Below are 17,741 nucleotides of genomic sequence, written 5' to 3'. Positions count from 1 at the left end.
CCCCCATTGATGCCAATGAACTGCAGTTAAGTGGAATGCCTGTATGTTGATAGAACATTATACCAAAATGAATTGTCATATTAGGCCTACATTGCCGTGTTGGTGTCTCGTGCAAGCCTGCTCGATTTCAGCAGTTGAAATGTCTGCTTACTCCAGATGCAACTTTCTACCATTGGAACCTATTACCATTGGAACCTATTACCATTGGAACCTATTACCATTGGAACCTACTGCTATTTTATACATCACTATTTGGGTACATCACTATTTGGTTCTCGTTCCACTATGTTAACTTGCTCCATTTGTTATATACCTCTTGTGCTGAAGATGTTTAGATTTTATTCAGGACACAACTATGTGCTGTGTTAGCAGGGCCCTTCACTTTGTCTGCAGTGTGGATTCAGTTAGCCGCTTAGCAGGGTGGATTCAGTTAGTGCTTAGCCTAGCATCGCCCGATAGCTCAGCCCTCTCCAGGTTGAGACCGGACTCTCCCATTGTAATACTGTTAGACTGGAAATAAACAGCAGTCTCCTTTCTGAACTATTATTTTCTCCCTCTCTGTCACGCAGCGGTAGGATGTTTGGAGTTATTTTCAGGCCAGGGTTGTATTCATTAGGGCAAAACAATTTGCTACAGAAAATTGAAATACGCCTTTCTTATTAGACAAGTTGAGGTAGTCCCTCCCTGTTTCAGTCCATTTTCTTCTGTTTTGTACCTAATGAATATGACAAAGTTCACAGAGGTGGTAGACACGCGTAAGGTTGCTTCCCACACCACGTGCAACTGTTTTCCTTTCCTGCAGGGGACGCTAATTGTCATTTTCAAGTGTATGTAAATCTGTTCAATGTTAAATTTGTGTTTTGTTTATCTAATTTGTTATTTCTTTGACCCCTGGCCTCAATCCCTCCCTTGGTCACCTCCTGGTTCATCTCCTGGCTGACTGCTAAAGGGCGAACGATGCACAAGTGTATGTATTGTTTTGGGATTGTTTTACTACATGTAAACATTGTTCACCTATTGTTAATAATTAATGTCAAATCTGCTGTCAGTTCCCAATGAATCAACTGTGTAGTAGACCGTAATAGAACTGGGTCTGTTCTTGAGTGTGTCTATGGTTCAATTGGCTGTAGTATGTTTGTAGTCAGCTATTTTTTTCCCTTCCGATCCGATACCTTAATGGTAAACGATACTTCCTTTAGGTCAATTTCTTTTTGTAGAGAAAATAAGGATCACTTTCTAAATTGGATTGCCCTCCCTGCTGACTTCATGTTCATGATTGACATCAAATTGTTAGTATCAAATGCTGTAATCCTATGGTTGATTCTTAACATGTCATTGTATGACTGACTGCTCCCCCAGGTGCCCAAGGAGAAGGATGAGATGGTGGAGCAGGAGTTTAACCGTCTGCTGGAGGCCACCTCCTACCTCAGCCACCAGCTGGACTTCAACTTCCTTAACAACAAGCCTGTGTCTCTGGGACAGGCCCTGGAGGTGGTCATTCAGTAAGTGTTTAGCCCTTTGGCCAGGTCATCTCAGTTAACCCAGAAGTAAAATCTAGGGCAATTTGGTGAGCTGCGTGATTTAGTTCTGGGTCCATATGTGTTAGAAATTTGGAGTTCCCTTCACTAATTTCACCACTCGTGCGAAGCAGTTGAAGTTTAATCACCGCTTTCACCCAATCCTGATATACCCAAATAATCGTTGAAAACCCAAACCCTATCCTACGCATTCCATCCCGTCGCGACAGATTCTTCAGATTAGGTGCTGAATCGGTCCACCAGAGATTAACGGCTGAGCAATTTGTACAAATTCTGTGATAGTGCTTGTATTTAGTTTTTCATTAAAAAAAAATATCTCTCTTTCTCAATGGCACATTATAATCACTGATGTGTTCGTTTGTCTGGTAACGTCCAATAGGCTGAGGTGTTCGTTTGTCTGGTATCGTCCAATAGGCTGAGGTGTTCTTTTGTCTGGTATCGTCCAATAGGTTGCAGGAAAAACATGTGAAAGATGAGCAGATAGAGCACTGGAAGAAGATAGTCAAGACCCAAGAGGATCTCAAGGAGCTGTTGAACAAGGTGACCATGAGAGCCACTATCTCAGGTCAAAATAACAACGAGTAGCTTGCTTGTAGATGCCTGTAGATGTACTTTGTCCCTCCTTTTAATCTGTTTTCTCCTCTTTTGTATATCTACCTTTCTCGCTTTCCCTCATGTCCTCAGATGGTGGGTACCAAGGAGAGGGTCAAAGAGCTGCATCAGCAGCACAAGGAGGCCAGCGAGGTCAAGCCCCCCAGAGACATCACCGCTGAGTTCCTGGTCAAGAGCAAGCACCGCGACCTGACCGCACTCTGCAAGGTGAGACCACAAGTCAACCACTCACATTCTCAGTCATACCACCCTACAGTAGAGGCAGAGTAGAGGTTCAGAGGAAGGATAGATGGAGGTATGGATAAAAATAGATTAAGGGATGATTGATAATGGTGGTTTTTGAAGTGGATAGGAACAAAATGCGATTGAAATCCTCATCACCTCAATTGACTTGTTCCATACAAATGACTTCAAGCTGCAAGCAGTTAATGCCACATTACTTTCCTGTTTACTTATTTGTTTTTCCAAAACAAACTAATTCCATTCCTCTGAGGTGTGGTACTTTCTCCAGACTCACACGCCACGTGGATAAGCTATAAATCTAACAGCTGGAGTTGTTAGCAGGAGCAATCATCTATTTCTAGGCTCCAGACACAATTTGATTCAATTAAATGGGTTATCAACGTATGTGTTTTGAATCGCACCAATTTTAAGCCACTTTCATGTGATTATCAGAGTATGTTTTCTGTGGACTGGAAATCCCAATAGCAGCTTGACTAGCAGAATGGCCTGCAGCTACGGTAAAGGCCTAGTGTGTCTACCAGTCACTCTTGAATTACTTTCCATCAACTCATGAAGACTTTCCATTGTAATTTTAGTGGTTGTTATGTAGCAAGGATCTCCTCCATTCAAGTATTTTCTTCATTTGAGTAAACTAATTTGCAAGGAGAAATATAGAGACTAATGACTATAGCCTACTGCCTGTCACACTATGGCTGCGTTTACACCAGCAGCCTAATTCAGATCGTTTGCCCAATAGACCAATTAGTGGAAAAATAATCTGAGTTGGGCTGCCTGTTTAAACGCAGCCTAAGAGCTTTAACAGAAATCATGTTAACGTAACAAATGGGGAGATTGGATTTGGGCCATTAAGCCAAGGACAAAGAAGTGTACTTGATACCCAACTTTCACCTAAGTCCAATTTTCACTCAGCCTCCTATTGACATCAACACATGACTAAGTGAGAATTCGACTTAAATAGAATGTTAGGATTTGCGCCATAGAGACGAAAAAAATTCTATAAGTCGTGACAATGGCATTAGCTCTAAGCAAAACAGACAATTTCAGCAGCATGTGTTTGACTAGTCTAATGCCTTTCCTGGTGTGTGTCATTAAATGCACGAATAAAGCTTCACCTCAGACGTGTACTTTCAGGAGGCAAGTTTAAACACAGCTGCTGTCTGAACTTGTCGACTGCCTCGGTCGACTGCCTCCTGAAAAAGTCACTTCTTAGGCGTGACTCAAGCTGGTCTGTCTGGTTGGAAATGGTCCACACACACACACACACACACACACACACACACACACACACACACACACACACACCACACACACACTGAGAGCGTGTTTGATACACGTACAGGCTAGGTCATGGTCAGGGAAGCCTTGGGCAGAAGGTTGTGGGGTTTTCGTTTTAGTTGGACATATTTGTTAGGCCGTGTCAGCCGGCTGGTGGCTGCAGGGGTAAGTGGTGAAACTGGGAAATTTGGATAGGGTGAGTCAGCCCATTTAACTGACTAAGCTGCTGTACTTCCTACTTGACTTACAACCTCTAGGGGGTGTGTGCAGCACAGTACATACACCCCCCTGTTTCCCTTAATATCACTTAGCGTCCAATACACACACACACCTCTGTATGTCCCACAGTGTTTATACCTTGCTGTCCCCTGTCTCTTGTAGGAGTATGATGAGCTGGTGGAGTCGCAGGTCAAACTGGAGGAGAAGCTCCAGGAGCTAGAGGCCAACCCACCCAGGTAAACCTTTAACCCCTGAACTCCAGCCTAAAGGCCTGTTGTGGTCCTATTTCTTAACCCCTGAACTCCAGCGTATTCTTAAAACCTCTTAAGGATCGGACCCGTTTTCTATTTTTTTGGTTCCATCATTTTTGAAACGCAGAAGGCCATAATATAATATTGCAGTTTAGGCTCAATTTAGCAGTGTGTGCAAAGTTTCAGATTGATCCAGTGAAACATTGCAATACCTGACAATATTTTGTATCAAGTCTGCCCAAATGTGCCAAATTGGTCAATTGATACATTTTCAAGTACATGACTATAGAGATCATACAAAAATGATATGCTAATACAACATTTAAGTTTACACTTTCCCTGGAATGTCATACATGATGGATCATTAGCTTATACGCTAATTTTCACACATCTAGATGGCCGGGCCAGATGGGTGTGGAGCCAGAGACAGCAGGGGTTCAAACTGGAGAACCCAGTTCCTACATTTGACTATAAAAATAGATTTGATCAAACAAAACTATGCTACATTTTATCTCTGGGACCCTCAGGATGACAAATCAGAGCAAGATTACTGAATGCAAGTACATTATTTACCTTCAGAGGTGAATGTATCAAACCAGTTGCTGTGATACGTTTTTTGTTGTTATGCACTCGCCTCAAACAATAGCATGGTATTTCTTAACTGTAATAGCTACTGTAAATTGGACAGTGCAGTTAGATTAACAACAATGTAAGCTTTCTGCCCATATAAGACATGTCTATGTCCTGGAAGGTTTGCTGTTACTTACAATGTCATGCTAATCACATTAGCGCATGTTAGCTCAACCGTCCCGGTATAGGGACACCGATCCCGTAGAGGTTTAAGCGTGGGTGTGCTCTAGCCTGGCTGCCAGGCTGTTTCTGCTCTCTTGCCAGCTCTTTATGGAATTGTCATGCCAATGTTTGGCTTTACAATGACATTGGAGTAGGCTAAAGTACAGACGGGTCTGGGAGCAGGCTACAGACGGGTCTGGGAGCAGGCTACAGACGGGTCTGGGAGCAGGCTACAGTACAGACGGGTCTGGGAGCAGGCTACAGTACAGACGGATCTGGGAGCAGGCTACAGACGGGTCTGGGAGCAGGCTACAGTACAGACGGGTCTGGGAGCAAGCTAGATGTGCTCGCATCCATCCTTTCTTTTTCTAACCCTTTGATAATCTCTCCACAGTGACGTGTACCTGTCGTCCCGGGACAGACAGATCCTCGACTGGCACTTTGCCAACCTGGAGTTCGCCAACGCCACACCCCTCTCTACCCTCTCGCTCAAACACTGGGACCAGGTACACTCCCACTCATGCTTACTCATTAAAGGTTGACTTAGCGAGATGAGTTGCATGCTAAAAGTAAACACAATATTGGGTGAATTTTGGTAACAGCTAAGAGCGTTGAAGCTCGAGGCTAAACTTGTTAGCTCTTTTGCTCCAGTAGCTACCAGGTTGTAGCAGCGTGAAGCGCAGATACTGTGTGACTGTGTGAGAGCAAAGGATTGAATCACGCGCATCTCATTATCTACGGTGCTGCTCGTTGCAACGTCATCTGGCTGAGTCTACCTTTAAGATTTCTTCTTGCCCTTCCACAAAACCAATCTGTCTTATCCTGGCACTTCTCTCTCCTAGTAAGCACATCCACACTAGATCAGATGATGACGTCAGTATGCACTTACTATAAACTGCTATTAGACACCAGGTCCAGTTGAATCTAGGCCATTCAAACCACCGGACTATAGTCGCCATGAACCACACATAACTGACATTATGAGTCCGTTTCAATGTTTTGTAATCCCTGTAAACCATATATAACCCATGTATTTTTTTTTTTTTTCTCCCTCCCTCCCTCCTATCCAGGACGATGACTTTGAGTTCACAGGCAGCCACCTGACAGTGAGGAACGGCTACTCCTGTGTCCCCGTGGCTCTGGCCGAGGGCCTGGACATCAAACTGAACACTGCAGTACGACAGGTCCGATACACAGCCTCTGGTGAGTTTACAGGATGTGTGTGAGTAGCTGTCTTTGTTTGTCAATCTGTGCGTCTCTTTTTGTTTATGTGTGTTAAACTAGACTAACCATGTGAATATCTCCAGGCTGTGAGGTGATAGCAGTCAACACGCGCTCCACCACCCAGACGTTCATATACAAGTGTGACGCGGTGCTGTGCACCCTACCCCTGGGTGTCATGAAACAACAGCCCCCCGCTGTGCAGTTTGTTCCCCCCCTGCCCGAGTGGAAGACCGCAGCTATCCAGAGGATGGGCTTTGGAAACCTCAACAAGGTACAGAACACCCCCTCCAATTGGTGTTGTAACACTTTGCGTCTCTGTTATGTTTGGTGTTTGTACTGAGGTGCAAGTCCTTTGGGAGTCTTGCTGCTAAAACAAGGTACTGAAAATCCCTCACTGGGGTGCTGTGACATCTTGTGTCTCTTGTCTTGGTGTGTGTCTGTTATTTTTGGTGTTTCTACCCATCTGGACTGAGATGGATGGAAGACTCATTTTGGAGTCTTGCTGCTGTGTCCTTGAAGTAGGAACTTGACCTTCAGCTGCAGCCTGCAGCTGTAAAAATGGATGTGTGGACAAAAAAAAGCCTCTTGGCTCACTTGATACTAAACTACCAGGAAGTGAAGTAAAATTATGATAATCTCTTCCGCTGTCAAGACATATATTTCACTCATTCAATCACCCTGTCAATTTACATGAGCATCTTTATTACATTGTATCAAGCATTATTCAGCCCGGGTGTTTTTTACATACATAGTGCAGAGAACAAGGTTGTTTTTATTATTATGCCCCTGCACCACTCTCCCCTGATTGGAGGACTTGTTGAAAAATGGAAATGAAATGTATACAGTGCCTTGCATAAGTTTTCACCCCACCTTGGTGTTTTTCCCTATTTTGTTGCATTACAACCTGTAATTTAAATTGATTTTTGAGAATTTACAATTACATTGTCGTGGAAATTCTACACAGGGACACTCAAAGTCAATCTTAAATGAATCATTGTTTATTAACGGCATGCTGGAGAGGTCACAGTCAAATTTAGATGCATAAAGTACCTGTCTGAAGTGAGCTCTGCCAGGGCAGTCCCGTTGTTTTATATACTGCATACACAGACAAGTTATATTTGCATGATTTAGCTCATTCATTATTCATAATTAATTCATCATTAATGTTTGGTTCATGCACGTGACCGACAAATACCTCACAAGACTTCTTCTCTCCAAGCTGAGAACTTGAAACTGAAATATCCCTTTCATTCTCACAACAATATTCTGGGCGTATTGCCAAATTGCAGACACTGATAGTGAGGATTCCTCCACGGCACAATCAATCAGTCACTTGCAAGAACACAGTCGAATTGGTTATTAGAAAAGCACAAACATGCTCCCTCAACTTAAGACTTCTGTGTCGTTGTGTGACACAACTGGACATTTTACTGGCTGTTTATTGTCCCCAGCACAAGGTGCACCTATATAATGATCATGCTGTTTAATCAGCTTCTAAATATGCCACACCTGTCAGGTGTATGAATTATCTTGGCAAAGGAGAAATTATCACTAACAGGGATGTAAACAAATTTGCACAACATTTGAGATAAATAAGCCTTTTGTGTGTATGGAAAATCTCTGATTTTATATTTCAGCTCATTAAACATGGGACCAACACTTTACATGTTGTGTACATTTGTTTTTAGATACACTGAACAAAAATATAATCTTAACAAAATTATATTTTGACATTATGGGGTATTCAGGCTGTAACACAATAAAATGTAGAGCAAGTCAAGGGATGTGAATACTTTCTTAAGGCACTGTGTATATACAGTACCAGTCAAAGGTTTGAACACACCTACTGCAGGGTTTTTCTTTATTTTTACAATTTTCTACATTGTAGAATAATAGTGAAGACAACAAAACTATGAAATAACACATGGAATCATGTAATAACTAAAAAAGGGTTAAACAAATCAAAATATATGTTATATTTGAGATTTTTCAAAGTAGCCACCCTTTGTCTTAATAACAGCTTTGTACACTCTTGGCATTCTCTCAGTCAGCTTCACCTGGAATGCTTTTCCAACAGTCTTGAAGTAGTTCCCACATATGCTAAGCACTTGTTGGCTGCTTTTCCTTTACTCTGCGGTCCAACTCATCCCAAACCATCTTAATTGGGTTGAGGTTGGGTGATTTGTGGAGGCCAGGTCATCTGATGCAGCACTCCATCACTCACCTTCTTGGTCAAATAGCCCTTACACTAAGCGTAAACTAGATGGGATGGTGTATCGCTGCAGAATGCTGTGGTAGCCATGCTGGTTAGTGTGCCAGACAATGTCACCAGCAAAGCACCATCACACCACCACCTCCATGCTTCACGGTGGGAACCACACATGTGGAGATCATCCGTTCACCTACTCTGCGTCTCATTAAGACACGGCGGTTGGAACCAAAAATCTCACATTTGGACTCATCGTTTCTTGGCCCAAGCAAGTCTCTTCATATTATTGGTGTCATTTAGTAGTGGTTTCTTTGCAGCAATTCGACCATGAAGGCCTGATTTCACAGTCTCTTCTGAACAGTTGATGTTGAGATGTGTCTGTTACTTGAAATCTGAAGCATTTATTTGGGCTGCAATTTCTGAGGCTGGTAACTCTAATGAACTTATCGTCTGCAGCAGAGGTAACTCTGGGTCTTCCTTTCCTGTGGCGGTCCTCATGAGAGCCAGTTTCATCATAGTGCTTGATGGTTTTTGCGACTGCACATGAAGAAACTTCTAAAGTTTTAGGAATTTCCCGGATTGACTGACCTTCAGGTCTTAAAGTAATGATGGACTGTTTCTCTTTGCTTATTTAAGTTGTTCTTGTCATAATATGGACTTGGTCTTTTAGCCTTATTTGGTATCTTCTGTATACCACCCCTACCTTGTCACAACACAACTGATTGGCTGAAACGCATTAAGAAGGAAAGAAATTCCACAAATGTACTTTTAACAAGGCACACTTGATAATTGAAACTACCTCATGAAGCTGGTTGAGAGAATGCCAAGTGTGTGCAAAGGGTGGCTACTTTGAAGAATCTCAAACGTTATTTCATAGTTTAAGGTTTCATTATTATTATTCATTATTATTCTACAATGTGGAAAATAGTTTTAAAAAAATAAGAAAAACCCTGGAATGAGTAGGTGTGTCCAATCTTTTGACTGGTTGTGTGTGTATAAATATATATACCGTTTTTTTTCTTAATTGGACTGGACTCCAAGTGTATCGGCCAATCAATGAATCACTCCAGTCTTAATTCCAACCCTTAGATGTTCAGACTAACCCATCTTTCCCAGTACATTACCGTTTTACTCTGTCCTTTTGCAACACGTCCTTCTATTTTACTGATGTCTTACGGGGGTCTTGAACCTCTCTATTTGGACCATTTCTACAGAGATTGCCCTAAAAATAAACACTTTACCTAAGAGTATAATCATATTTCCCATTGATTGATTATAGCTTTCCGGATCTCCTAACAGTACTGTTTATAGGTCCTTGTGTACACAGACATTATGACTGAACAACCACTCCTTGACCTGATGCCAAAAGCAGTACCAAAAGAGATGATCTATTGATTCTGTTCCCTCATGACAGTCTGCACAGGGCTGACTGTCCAAAGCCCCATATATTAAGCATTCCTTTTGTGGCGAGAATTTTATATAATAGTTTAAATTGAAAAGAACGGCTCGATGCGTCACTTGTAAATCAGTTCATAAACCCGTTGCCATGGTATTGGGACCTTCAGACTTGTTCCCAACTGTCATGAATTTTATTCAGCATAGTTGTCAAACCTATCAACCTTAACTGAAACTCATACATTTTCTGATTTATACTAGTCATTTTAGGCTATGGATGGTTTTTCATTGGAGGCAGACAAAACCAATTCATTACTTTGAGCAATTGCCTCTTCCATTTTTGTGCCAGAGCTGCGATGAGTTGGTTATACACCTCGCCATACACCTTGAATTGCTGGTGTAACAGTTTTACAGTCCTTATTTACGATGTCGTTCATAAACATGATACCTCCCTTATACATTTGTATTAGTACATTGGATTTTAGCCATATTATTTGCTCTTTTATTTGTTCTACCTTTTCTGAAGGATGAAATTGGGATTGTAACCAACTCTTTATGGCTTCATTAAAAATGTTGAAAAAAGTACAAGGTTACCTCTCCCCAACATAGCTATTTATCCTGCTTTATAGCAATCCAGGGAGGGAGGAATGTGTGCGGGTGAGTGAGTGTTTTGGAAATCTGTTAGTAATCAGATGAGTCCTCCCCCACTCTCTCTCGTTCCTCTTTTTTTCTTCCTGAGCCCTGATGTGCATCATCTACTGCAGAGTTTCAATCTGCTAATTCGGCTGCAGCAGAAAATGCTGCATTATTATGCAATGAGACCTTTTTGTGGCACCTCGTGGCCACCAGAGGGAGCTCTGTCTCTGGATCACTTGAATGGAGCAATCTGCATCTAATGACAGTGTTTGCATATGAAAATATTATTGTGCGTGAAATGGGTCTTAAACAACCTCTTACAAATATAGAATAGGCAGTTGGAACAATAGAGATTTATATAATTCAGTTGCGTTTAATAGTGTGGGTCAGAACGATGTTGAAATGCAGTTGCTCAGACTTCACATTTGGTCCGGTTCCAGCTTTCCCTCTGGTGTCTCCTTTATAAAACAGTTCAGTTCTGATTTCTGACACTTCTGGTTTCGTTCTGATCACTAGCGTCATCAGAAAGGCCTAGAGCTCAGAATTTCCCGCAATCTGTGGCTCCCTGCCCAATTTATTGACTCATTGCTCAACTCCAAACTGTGTCTGGGAAACTGTCCTGACTAGACTGGTATCTGTGGGGTGTATTGAGGTACTCATGCTGATGTGTGTTCCTCCCGTCACCAGGTGGTGCTGTGTTTTGACCGTGTGTTCTGGGACCCCAGTGTGAACCTGTTTGGCCATGTGGGCAGTACTACAGCCAGCAGGGGAGAACTCTTCCTCTTCTGGAACCTTTACAAAGGTGAGTAGGGCTGGGTGATATGGACAAAATATCATATCATTGTCAAAAATTTAAGTTATGTTTTTAATAATAAAAGTTAACAATTTGCTGCACTCATTTGAGATAATTTCCACACTGACACGTAGTGCTGCACAATATAGGGCAAACAATCTAGGCCTTATTTTTTTACCAAATGTTGCAATTGCGATTTGTCTTGTGATTTAGAGCAAAACACTTGGGTGAACTGTTGGAATCATTGAAATTGAATTATTATTCAAAATGTAGAATATAATAGTGGACACTGAATACAGTGTTTGACTTGACAACAAATGAAAATGCCAGGGAGGAGTTATTGTGACAGGGTAGGAACTGAAGTGTTGACAAGTGTTTCCTAGCGGACTCTAATCTTTTGCTACATTGAATGTTCTCTCTTAGCAACTTTATGTAGCTAACATTCTTGCTTCACATATTCCTCGTTGATTTAGAAGATACTGTTGCACAAACCATGCACTGGTATTATCAGGCTGTATAGCTAGTTACGTTTGCTCTGACTCAGTACATTTATTAGCGGCTAACAAGGTTTAGGCCCAACTTCCTAAGAAAAGACAAACTAGCTATTTGCAGATGTAAGAAACACAAACTAATAGTGTCATTATAGAACGCTAGTGGATTTATATTAAGAAGCAAAGTGAAAACAGCATCGTTGTCATCAACATTGTTGCATGTGCTGCATTGACCATGCAGACTGAATGCATGTGTTTCGTGGTCGAGGAACATGTGCTGCATTGACCATGCAGACTGAACGCAAGTGTCTCGTGCTCAAGGAAAAACAAATGTGCTTTGAGTGTCAGGGGCGGGGCTAAATCTATGGAAAGCGGCATGGAGAGAGAGAGATGACTCCAGTAGCAAAGTAAACTATAAAAGTGGACATTATACACGGCATATCACATTTAACAAACCAAGCATTCAAATACCATTATAGAAGGTAAAGTAAAAACTGAAACCATGTAAAATACAGTATACCGCCCACCCCTAAAGGTGAGCACAGTGAACTAGTCAGTTCTCTCTGAACTGTGATGGGCCTAATTTGACTCTTTGTTTTGATATCCTTTCATCTCCTTTATTGCACTGATCTGAAAGAACTGACCAGGTGAAAGCCAGCCTGATGATAAGCTTCTTCTACCATGTGGTTTTCAATTGTTAGGTCTTCTCTCGTGGCAGATAAAGGAGAGGATAGATTTATAAGCAACTGAGTTAAGAGACGTGTTGATATTTGGATGTAGTCACACATTTTGACTTGGGACAGAATTTCCTTCTCTAAATGAACATTACATTTTCAGTGGTGGAATAATTACTCAATTGTCATCTTTACTTTTACTCAAGTATATCTTAATAGAAAATGACTCAAGTAAAAGTGAAAGTCACACATTAAAATACTACTTGAGGTAAAGTCTAAAAGTATCTGGTTTTAAATGTACTTCAGTACAGTGGTGGGAAAATTACTTAAATGTCATACTTGAGTAAAGTAAATGCCATCCATCAAATTCCTCATATTAAGCAAACCACATGGCACACTTGTCTTGCTGCTTTTTATTTACGGACAGCCAGGGGCACACGAACACTCAGACATAATTTACCAACGCAGTATTTGTGTTTAGTAAGTCTGCCATAGCGCTATATTGATAGGTTTGTGAATTGGACCATATAGCTGTCCTGCCTGAGCATTTGAAATGTAACGAGTACTTTTGGGTGTCAGGGAAAATGTATAAAGTACTGATTTTCTTTAAGAATGTAGGGGAGTAAAAGTTGTAGCAGCACGTAGCAAATTATTGTCCAAAAACAAACTTTTAAGTGGCACTGATGCAGCATTGGGTGGTTAGAGTGTTGGGCCAGTAACTGAAAGGCTGCTAGATTGAATCCCCGAGCTGACAAGGTAAAAATCTGTCGTTCTGCCCCTGAACAAGGCAGTTAACCCACTGTTCCTAGGCCGTCATTGTAAATAAGAATTTGTTCTTAACTGAATTGCCTAGTTAAATAAAATAAATAGTAAAGTAAAAATACCCCACAAAACGACTTAAGTAGCACTATAAAGAATTTTTACATAGTTAGTTTACACAACTGCATTTTCACATATGCCTTTTTGACAGTGTTACTGCGAAATTGACCCATGTGTTCCCCCCCTCCCAGCCCCCATACTGCTGGCGCTGATGGCCGGAGAGGCGGCCGGCATCATGGAGAACATCAGCGACGATGTCATTGTCGGACGCTGCCTTGCCATCCTCAAAGGTATCTTCGGAAGCAGCGCAGTACCTCAGGTATGTGTGAATTTGTACATAAAAATAGAATAACACTCAATATGGCCGCCACCGGTCCTCCCACCACGTAACGTAAACTTGAATCATAATATCCATTTCTATAGTTTGAGTCCTTTCCACCACCAGTCAAATACATAATGAAAAAATTGTTTATATGTAGTTATTCATGTTGGTTAGCGTTGGAACTGTTTAGTGTTTCCCAACCATGTTTACTGGAATCTAATATCGGCATGGAATCTGTCTTTTCTTTGTTGTCACGGCAGCCCAAGGAAACGGTGGTGACGCGTTGGCGTGCCGACCCCTGGGCGCGGGGCTCCTACTCGTACGTTGCGGCCGGTTCCTCCGGTAACGACTATGACCTCATGGCCCAGCCCATCACCCCCGGCCCCGCCATCCCCGGAGCGTCACAGGTAACACATGGGACTACTAACACATCTGACCACTAAGAAATACGATACATTACGAGACAGTTTGCCAGATACAAATTAAGCCTAGTCCTGGGTCAATAAGTACACTCAGTGGAAAATCTCCATTCAAAGTGCTTTCAAGTCCAGGAATAGGCTAATTCTGTGCAGTACTCTGCTTTGTGATTAAGGCTGTGAACACTACATATATAAATATAGCTGCAAGCAGCAATGCCGGGGTTCAGCTATGTGCCCACTGTGCCACGATCAGGAAAAATTTAACTTTGCCCTAGGACGAGTTACTTATGTAATGTTCATCCACGCTTGCCAAATATCAGAATTCAATTTGATGTATTTTTGATCATTTTCAATGAGGTTGACTACTTTAAAAGTCTTCTTATCCAGAACCACTGGACCAATCGGCACCAAATTTAGTATAACATCTATGGATGCACATCTTCAAATCTTCACATCTTTTCTCAAAATGGCGGATCTGAGAAATAAGTATAGTAATAATGAACCAGATCAAATACGATAAGGTGTCACCATCACTGCTGAACCCCTAGTGACACACTCCACTACTTAATTCAGTACTGGCATCACACTTTTGATTCGTATATAGTGAATGGAGTGGCAAAGGCCCGAACCCGACATTATTTTGCCCACATGCATGTTGTCCTTATGAATAAAGAGTGTAAAGCCCCATCTATTACATCATCAGAACCTTCACCTCGCTCTAAGCCAATGAGAACACTGGATATTAGCGCAAGTTTATATTTAAAAAACATACCCGGAACCACCAGAGCATATTTGCAAAATATCATCCTCCTTAGCCAACCCACAACTTATTGAACCAAACTGAGTCGTTCTGACATGGGAACACTCATATTTCTGTGTTGGCTGATGAGTTTGTCGTTTTGATGTTTGTCATCCCCCCCCCCCTTTGTTCGCAGCCCGTCCCACGTCTGTTCTTCGCCGGTGAGCACACGATCCGCAACTACCCAGCCACGGTGCACGGCGCTTTGCTCAGCGGCCTGCGAGAGGCGGGACGCATCGCCGACCAGTTCCTGGGCGCCATGTACACCCTCCCCCGACAAGCCACACCCACTGCCGCCCCTCAGCCCTCCCCCAGTGTCTAGAACCCTGCCCCTTATACCAGTGTTCTTCTATGTTCAAGTGATGTCGGTGACTCCCGCTAACTAAGATGTAAAAAAATGTGCCTGTAATTTTGTGTTAATGTTTAACCACCATCGATGTTACTGGACAAACAAACTGCACATTCCCAAAGGACCGAGCCAGCACCAGTCATGTCTCGGGCACATCTCTTATCCTGCATCGTTCCCCCTCCTCATAACTCGACAGTCAATGCAGTTAAGTGGAACCTCCAATGGAACTCTCAGCTGGTTTAGTGTCCCTTCCAGCGCCGCTAGTTAACCATAGTGCTGTTTGAGCAGGCTCATGCTAGGATCTGGTTGTTGAAGGTAACGAAAGCCTCTTTGGTAGGACAGATCTGGTTCCCACTTCCCAGTCTTATTCCAGTAGGAAGACACTACACTAGGTGTCATGCTAACCCAGGTCCACTTTATCGTCGCCCATCCCGGGACTTGAACCAGCGACCTTCCTGTTACTGGTCCACCTCCCTAACATTAAATGGATGGAGGGGCTGAAGAGAAGGATCAGCAGCCAATGGAATCCAGAAACACAGACAAAGCCACAAAGGACAGCCAATCATGCGCTGATCCATCCCTAGCTAGCATTAACACCTTAGCACTGTTTCACTCCCATTTTAAACCTGATGTATTTTTCTATAAAAAATATTCTAGCTGCTACGATGTTGTAGCCTACAAGTGCATTGTATTGATTGTTTTAAGGCTAATGTTAGTTGTATGCCTCCTACTGAATAGGACCTGTACCGTGTAGGGTATGATGCATAGAGGAGTAGTGGGGGAAAAAATAGCAGTTAGTATTTATCTTTTTACAATGATTTATGTTGAGAAAAAAATCCAGTTGTGAATGTTTTTGTTACTTATTGTACTTAGCAGCTTGTCTTGGTGTATTTTATTGTTGGCGTTGCATACCTTTTTGATATGTTTTCAACATTTGGGTATACAAATCTAATAAATGCATGTGTGTCCCCAATTTTATTTTGTTATTGAACAGGTTCAGATAGTACCTCCCTGTTTCACTTCTTCCATTTCATGCCTCGTGAACACAACCCAGGCAATTATGAGTGGAGGAGATGGTCAATGACTTGCTTCCTGACCAGTGTCCACACCCAGAGGGTGCTTCCCAATCATCTCTTTCACTACTTTCAAAGATGATCTATTATATTGACAAGTTGGTCGAGGTGACTGCTCTAACCATGGAAATACATGTCAATGATTGAAGGCAAGAGCAGGTGGGACCATTCTAGCCAATGAGAGGGCAGATAGTGCCTGTAGTTCACACACGTAAATTGTTTGTCTCAAAGTTGCCAGAATGCCACATGCATCCACTTATATCAAAACATTTGTAACAGCCTAAAAATGTGGAAACTTCTATTCGATCAAATAAACCTCACGTAATTTGACACTGATAGACCTCCATACAAAAAAGGGCTTATCTCAGACATATTTTGGGTGGAGTAAATCCTCTCGCTTGGCTACTTCCAACAAATCTGAAAGCATTGGTTTAGTGGAGTCATGGGCTAGTGGGAGTTTCCACTATATATCTTAGACAAGCTCTCACGTCAGAAATAGACATTCAACCGTGATTCCTACTTCCAACAATGCTCACTGTTGCCCCTTGTGGCTGGTTTCCCAGACTAGATGTAACATAGTAAACATAAATCCAGGGGGAAAAAATGTGTTTGGTATGGTTACATGATGTTAGTTTTATCCACCTAGCTAACGTTTGCCACAAATTGGAATTTAACAATTAACTTTTTGCAAATCCATAACGTTCTGAACGTACAGTTGAAGTCGGAAGTTTACATACACCTTAGCCATATACATTTAAACTCAGTTTTTCACAATTCCGGACATTTAATAAGTGCTGTAAACAATTGTTGGACAAATTACTTGTGTCATGCACAAAGTAGATGTCCTAACCGACTTGCCAAAACTATAATTTGTGGAGTGTTTGAAAAACAAGTTAATGACTCCAACCTAAGTGTATGTAAACTTCAACTGTACATCCACAAATTAATACATACCGTACAAAATGTAACATTCTAAATGGAGTGTCACGGATTTACATACAGAATAATATAAAATGCTCTGAGAGCACGTTGGGTTTCCATGTCATCTCCCAACATCCTCAGACATGGATGTTGAATCCTGATTTGTATCATGGGTGACCTGCCTGATTTTATAGCAGTCATTTCCTTTCAAATCAGTAAAGGGCAGTGAACAAGTGCACACTTTGGGAAGAAAGAGAGATAATTGGGATTTAGCCACACATCTCTGACCTGGGTGGCCTCTTTATGTAGCACTGATTCTCCCTGTCCTCTGACCCTTCTGACCATTGGCCTGCTCCCTGGAGCATGTCTGTGGTGGCTGGGCAAGGCTTTGGCAACCAACGCCATTGTGGGGGTCTGATGGACCAAGGAGAAATTGCACGGTTTGGCGGTTTGGGAACATAGTTTAGTACTAGTACCCCTATATTATTAGTGAGATTTTCCCTGGGCATGATGGCCCCTCGACCACAGTAGGGCGGTTTGACTTAACTATAGTAACTTTGGTTGGGAAATATATTGAAATAGCTCTCATCAAGGTTGGCACTGGGTTATTTCCACGTGTGGTTCACCATGGGGCCAGGGTAGAAGTTGGTGGCTAGTGGGCTTTACGTTATTATACACACACAACAG

General features: G+C 42.1%; 1 protein-coding gene across 5 annotated transcripts in view; it reads left to right on the top strand.

Annotated features, from left to right (window-relative positions):
• The window catches only part of LOC106562352 (lysine-specific histone demethylase 1A), a 29,312-nt gene extending 13,279 nt beyond the window's left edge, over window positions 1-16,033 (top strand). For all 5 annotated transcript variants that reach the window (XM_014127505.2, XM_014127435.2, XM_014127290.2 and 2 more), the window contains 12 exons: window positions 950-967; window positions 1,360-1,502; window positions 1,988-2,078; window positions 2,223-2,357; window positions 4,050-4,123; window positions 5,325-5,436; window positions 6,001-6,133; window positions 6,238-6,425; window positions 11,082-11,196; window positions 13,363-13,490; window positions 13,754-13,900; window positions 14,848-16,033. In XM_014127505.2, coding sequence (XP_013982980.1) covers window positions 950-967; window positions 1,360-1,502; window positions 1,988-2,078; window positions 2,223-2,357; window positions 4,050-4,123; window positions 5,325-5,436; window positions 6,001-6,133; window positions 6,238-6,425; window positions 11,082-11,196; window positions 13,363-13,490; window positions 13,754-13,900; window positions 14,848-15,033 — 1,470 coding nt within the window. In that variant the 3' untranslated portion in view covers window positions 15,034-16,033. The remainder of the gene's footprint in view (window positions 1-949; window positions 968-1,359; window positions 1,503-1,987; window positions 2,079-2,222; window positions 2,358-4,049; window positions 4,124-5,324; window positions 5,437-6,000; window positions 6,134-6,237; window positions 6,426-11,081; window positions 11,197-13,362; window positions 13,491-13,753; window positions 13,901-14,847) is intronic.
• The last annotated feature ends 1,708 nt before the right edge of the window (window positions 16,034-17,741 follow it).

The sequence above is a fragment of the Salmo salar genome, chromosome ssa01 (genome assembly GCF_905237065.1).
Source record: "Salmo salar chromosome ssa01, Ssal_v3.1, whole genome shotgun sequence".
Classification (NCBI taxonomy): Eukaryota; Metazoa; Chordata; class Actinopteri; order Salmoniformes; family Salmonidae; genus Salmo; species Salmo salar.
The sequence above is the reverse complement of the archived record's forward strand: the minus strand, read 5'-3'. Positions and strand labels throughout refer to the sequence as shown.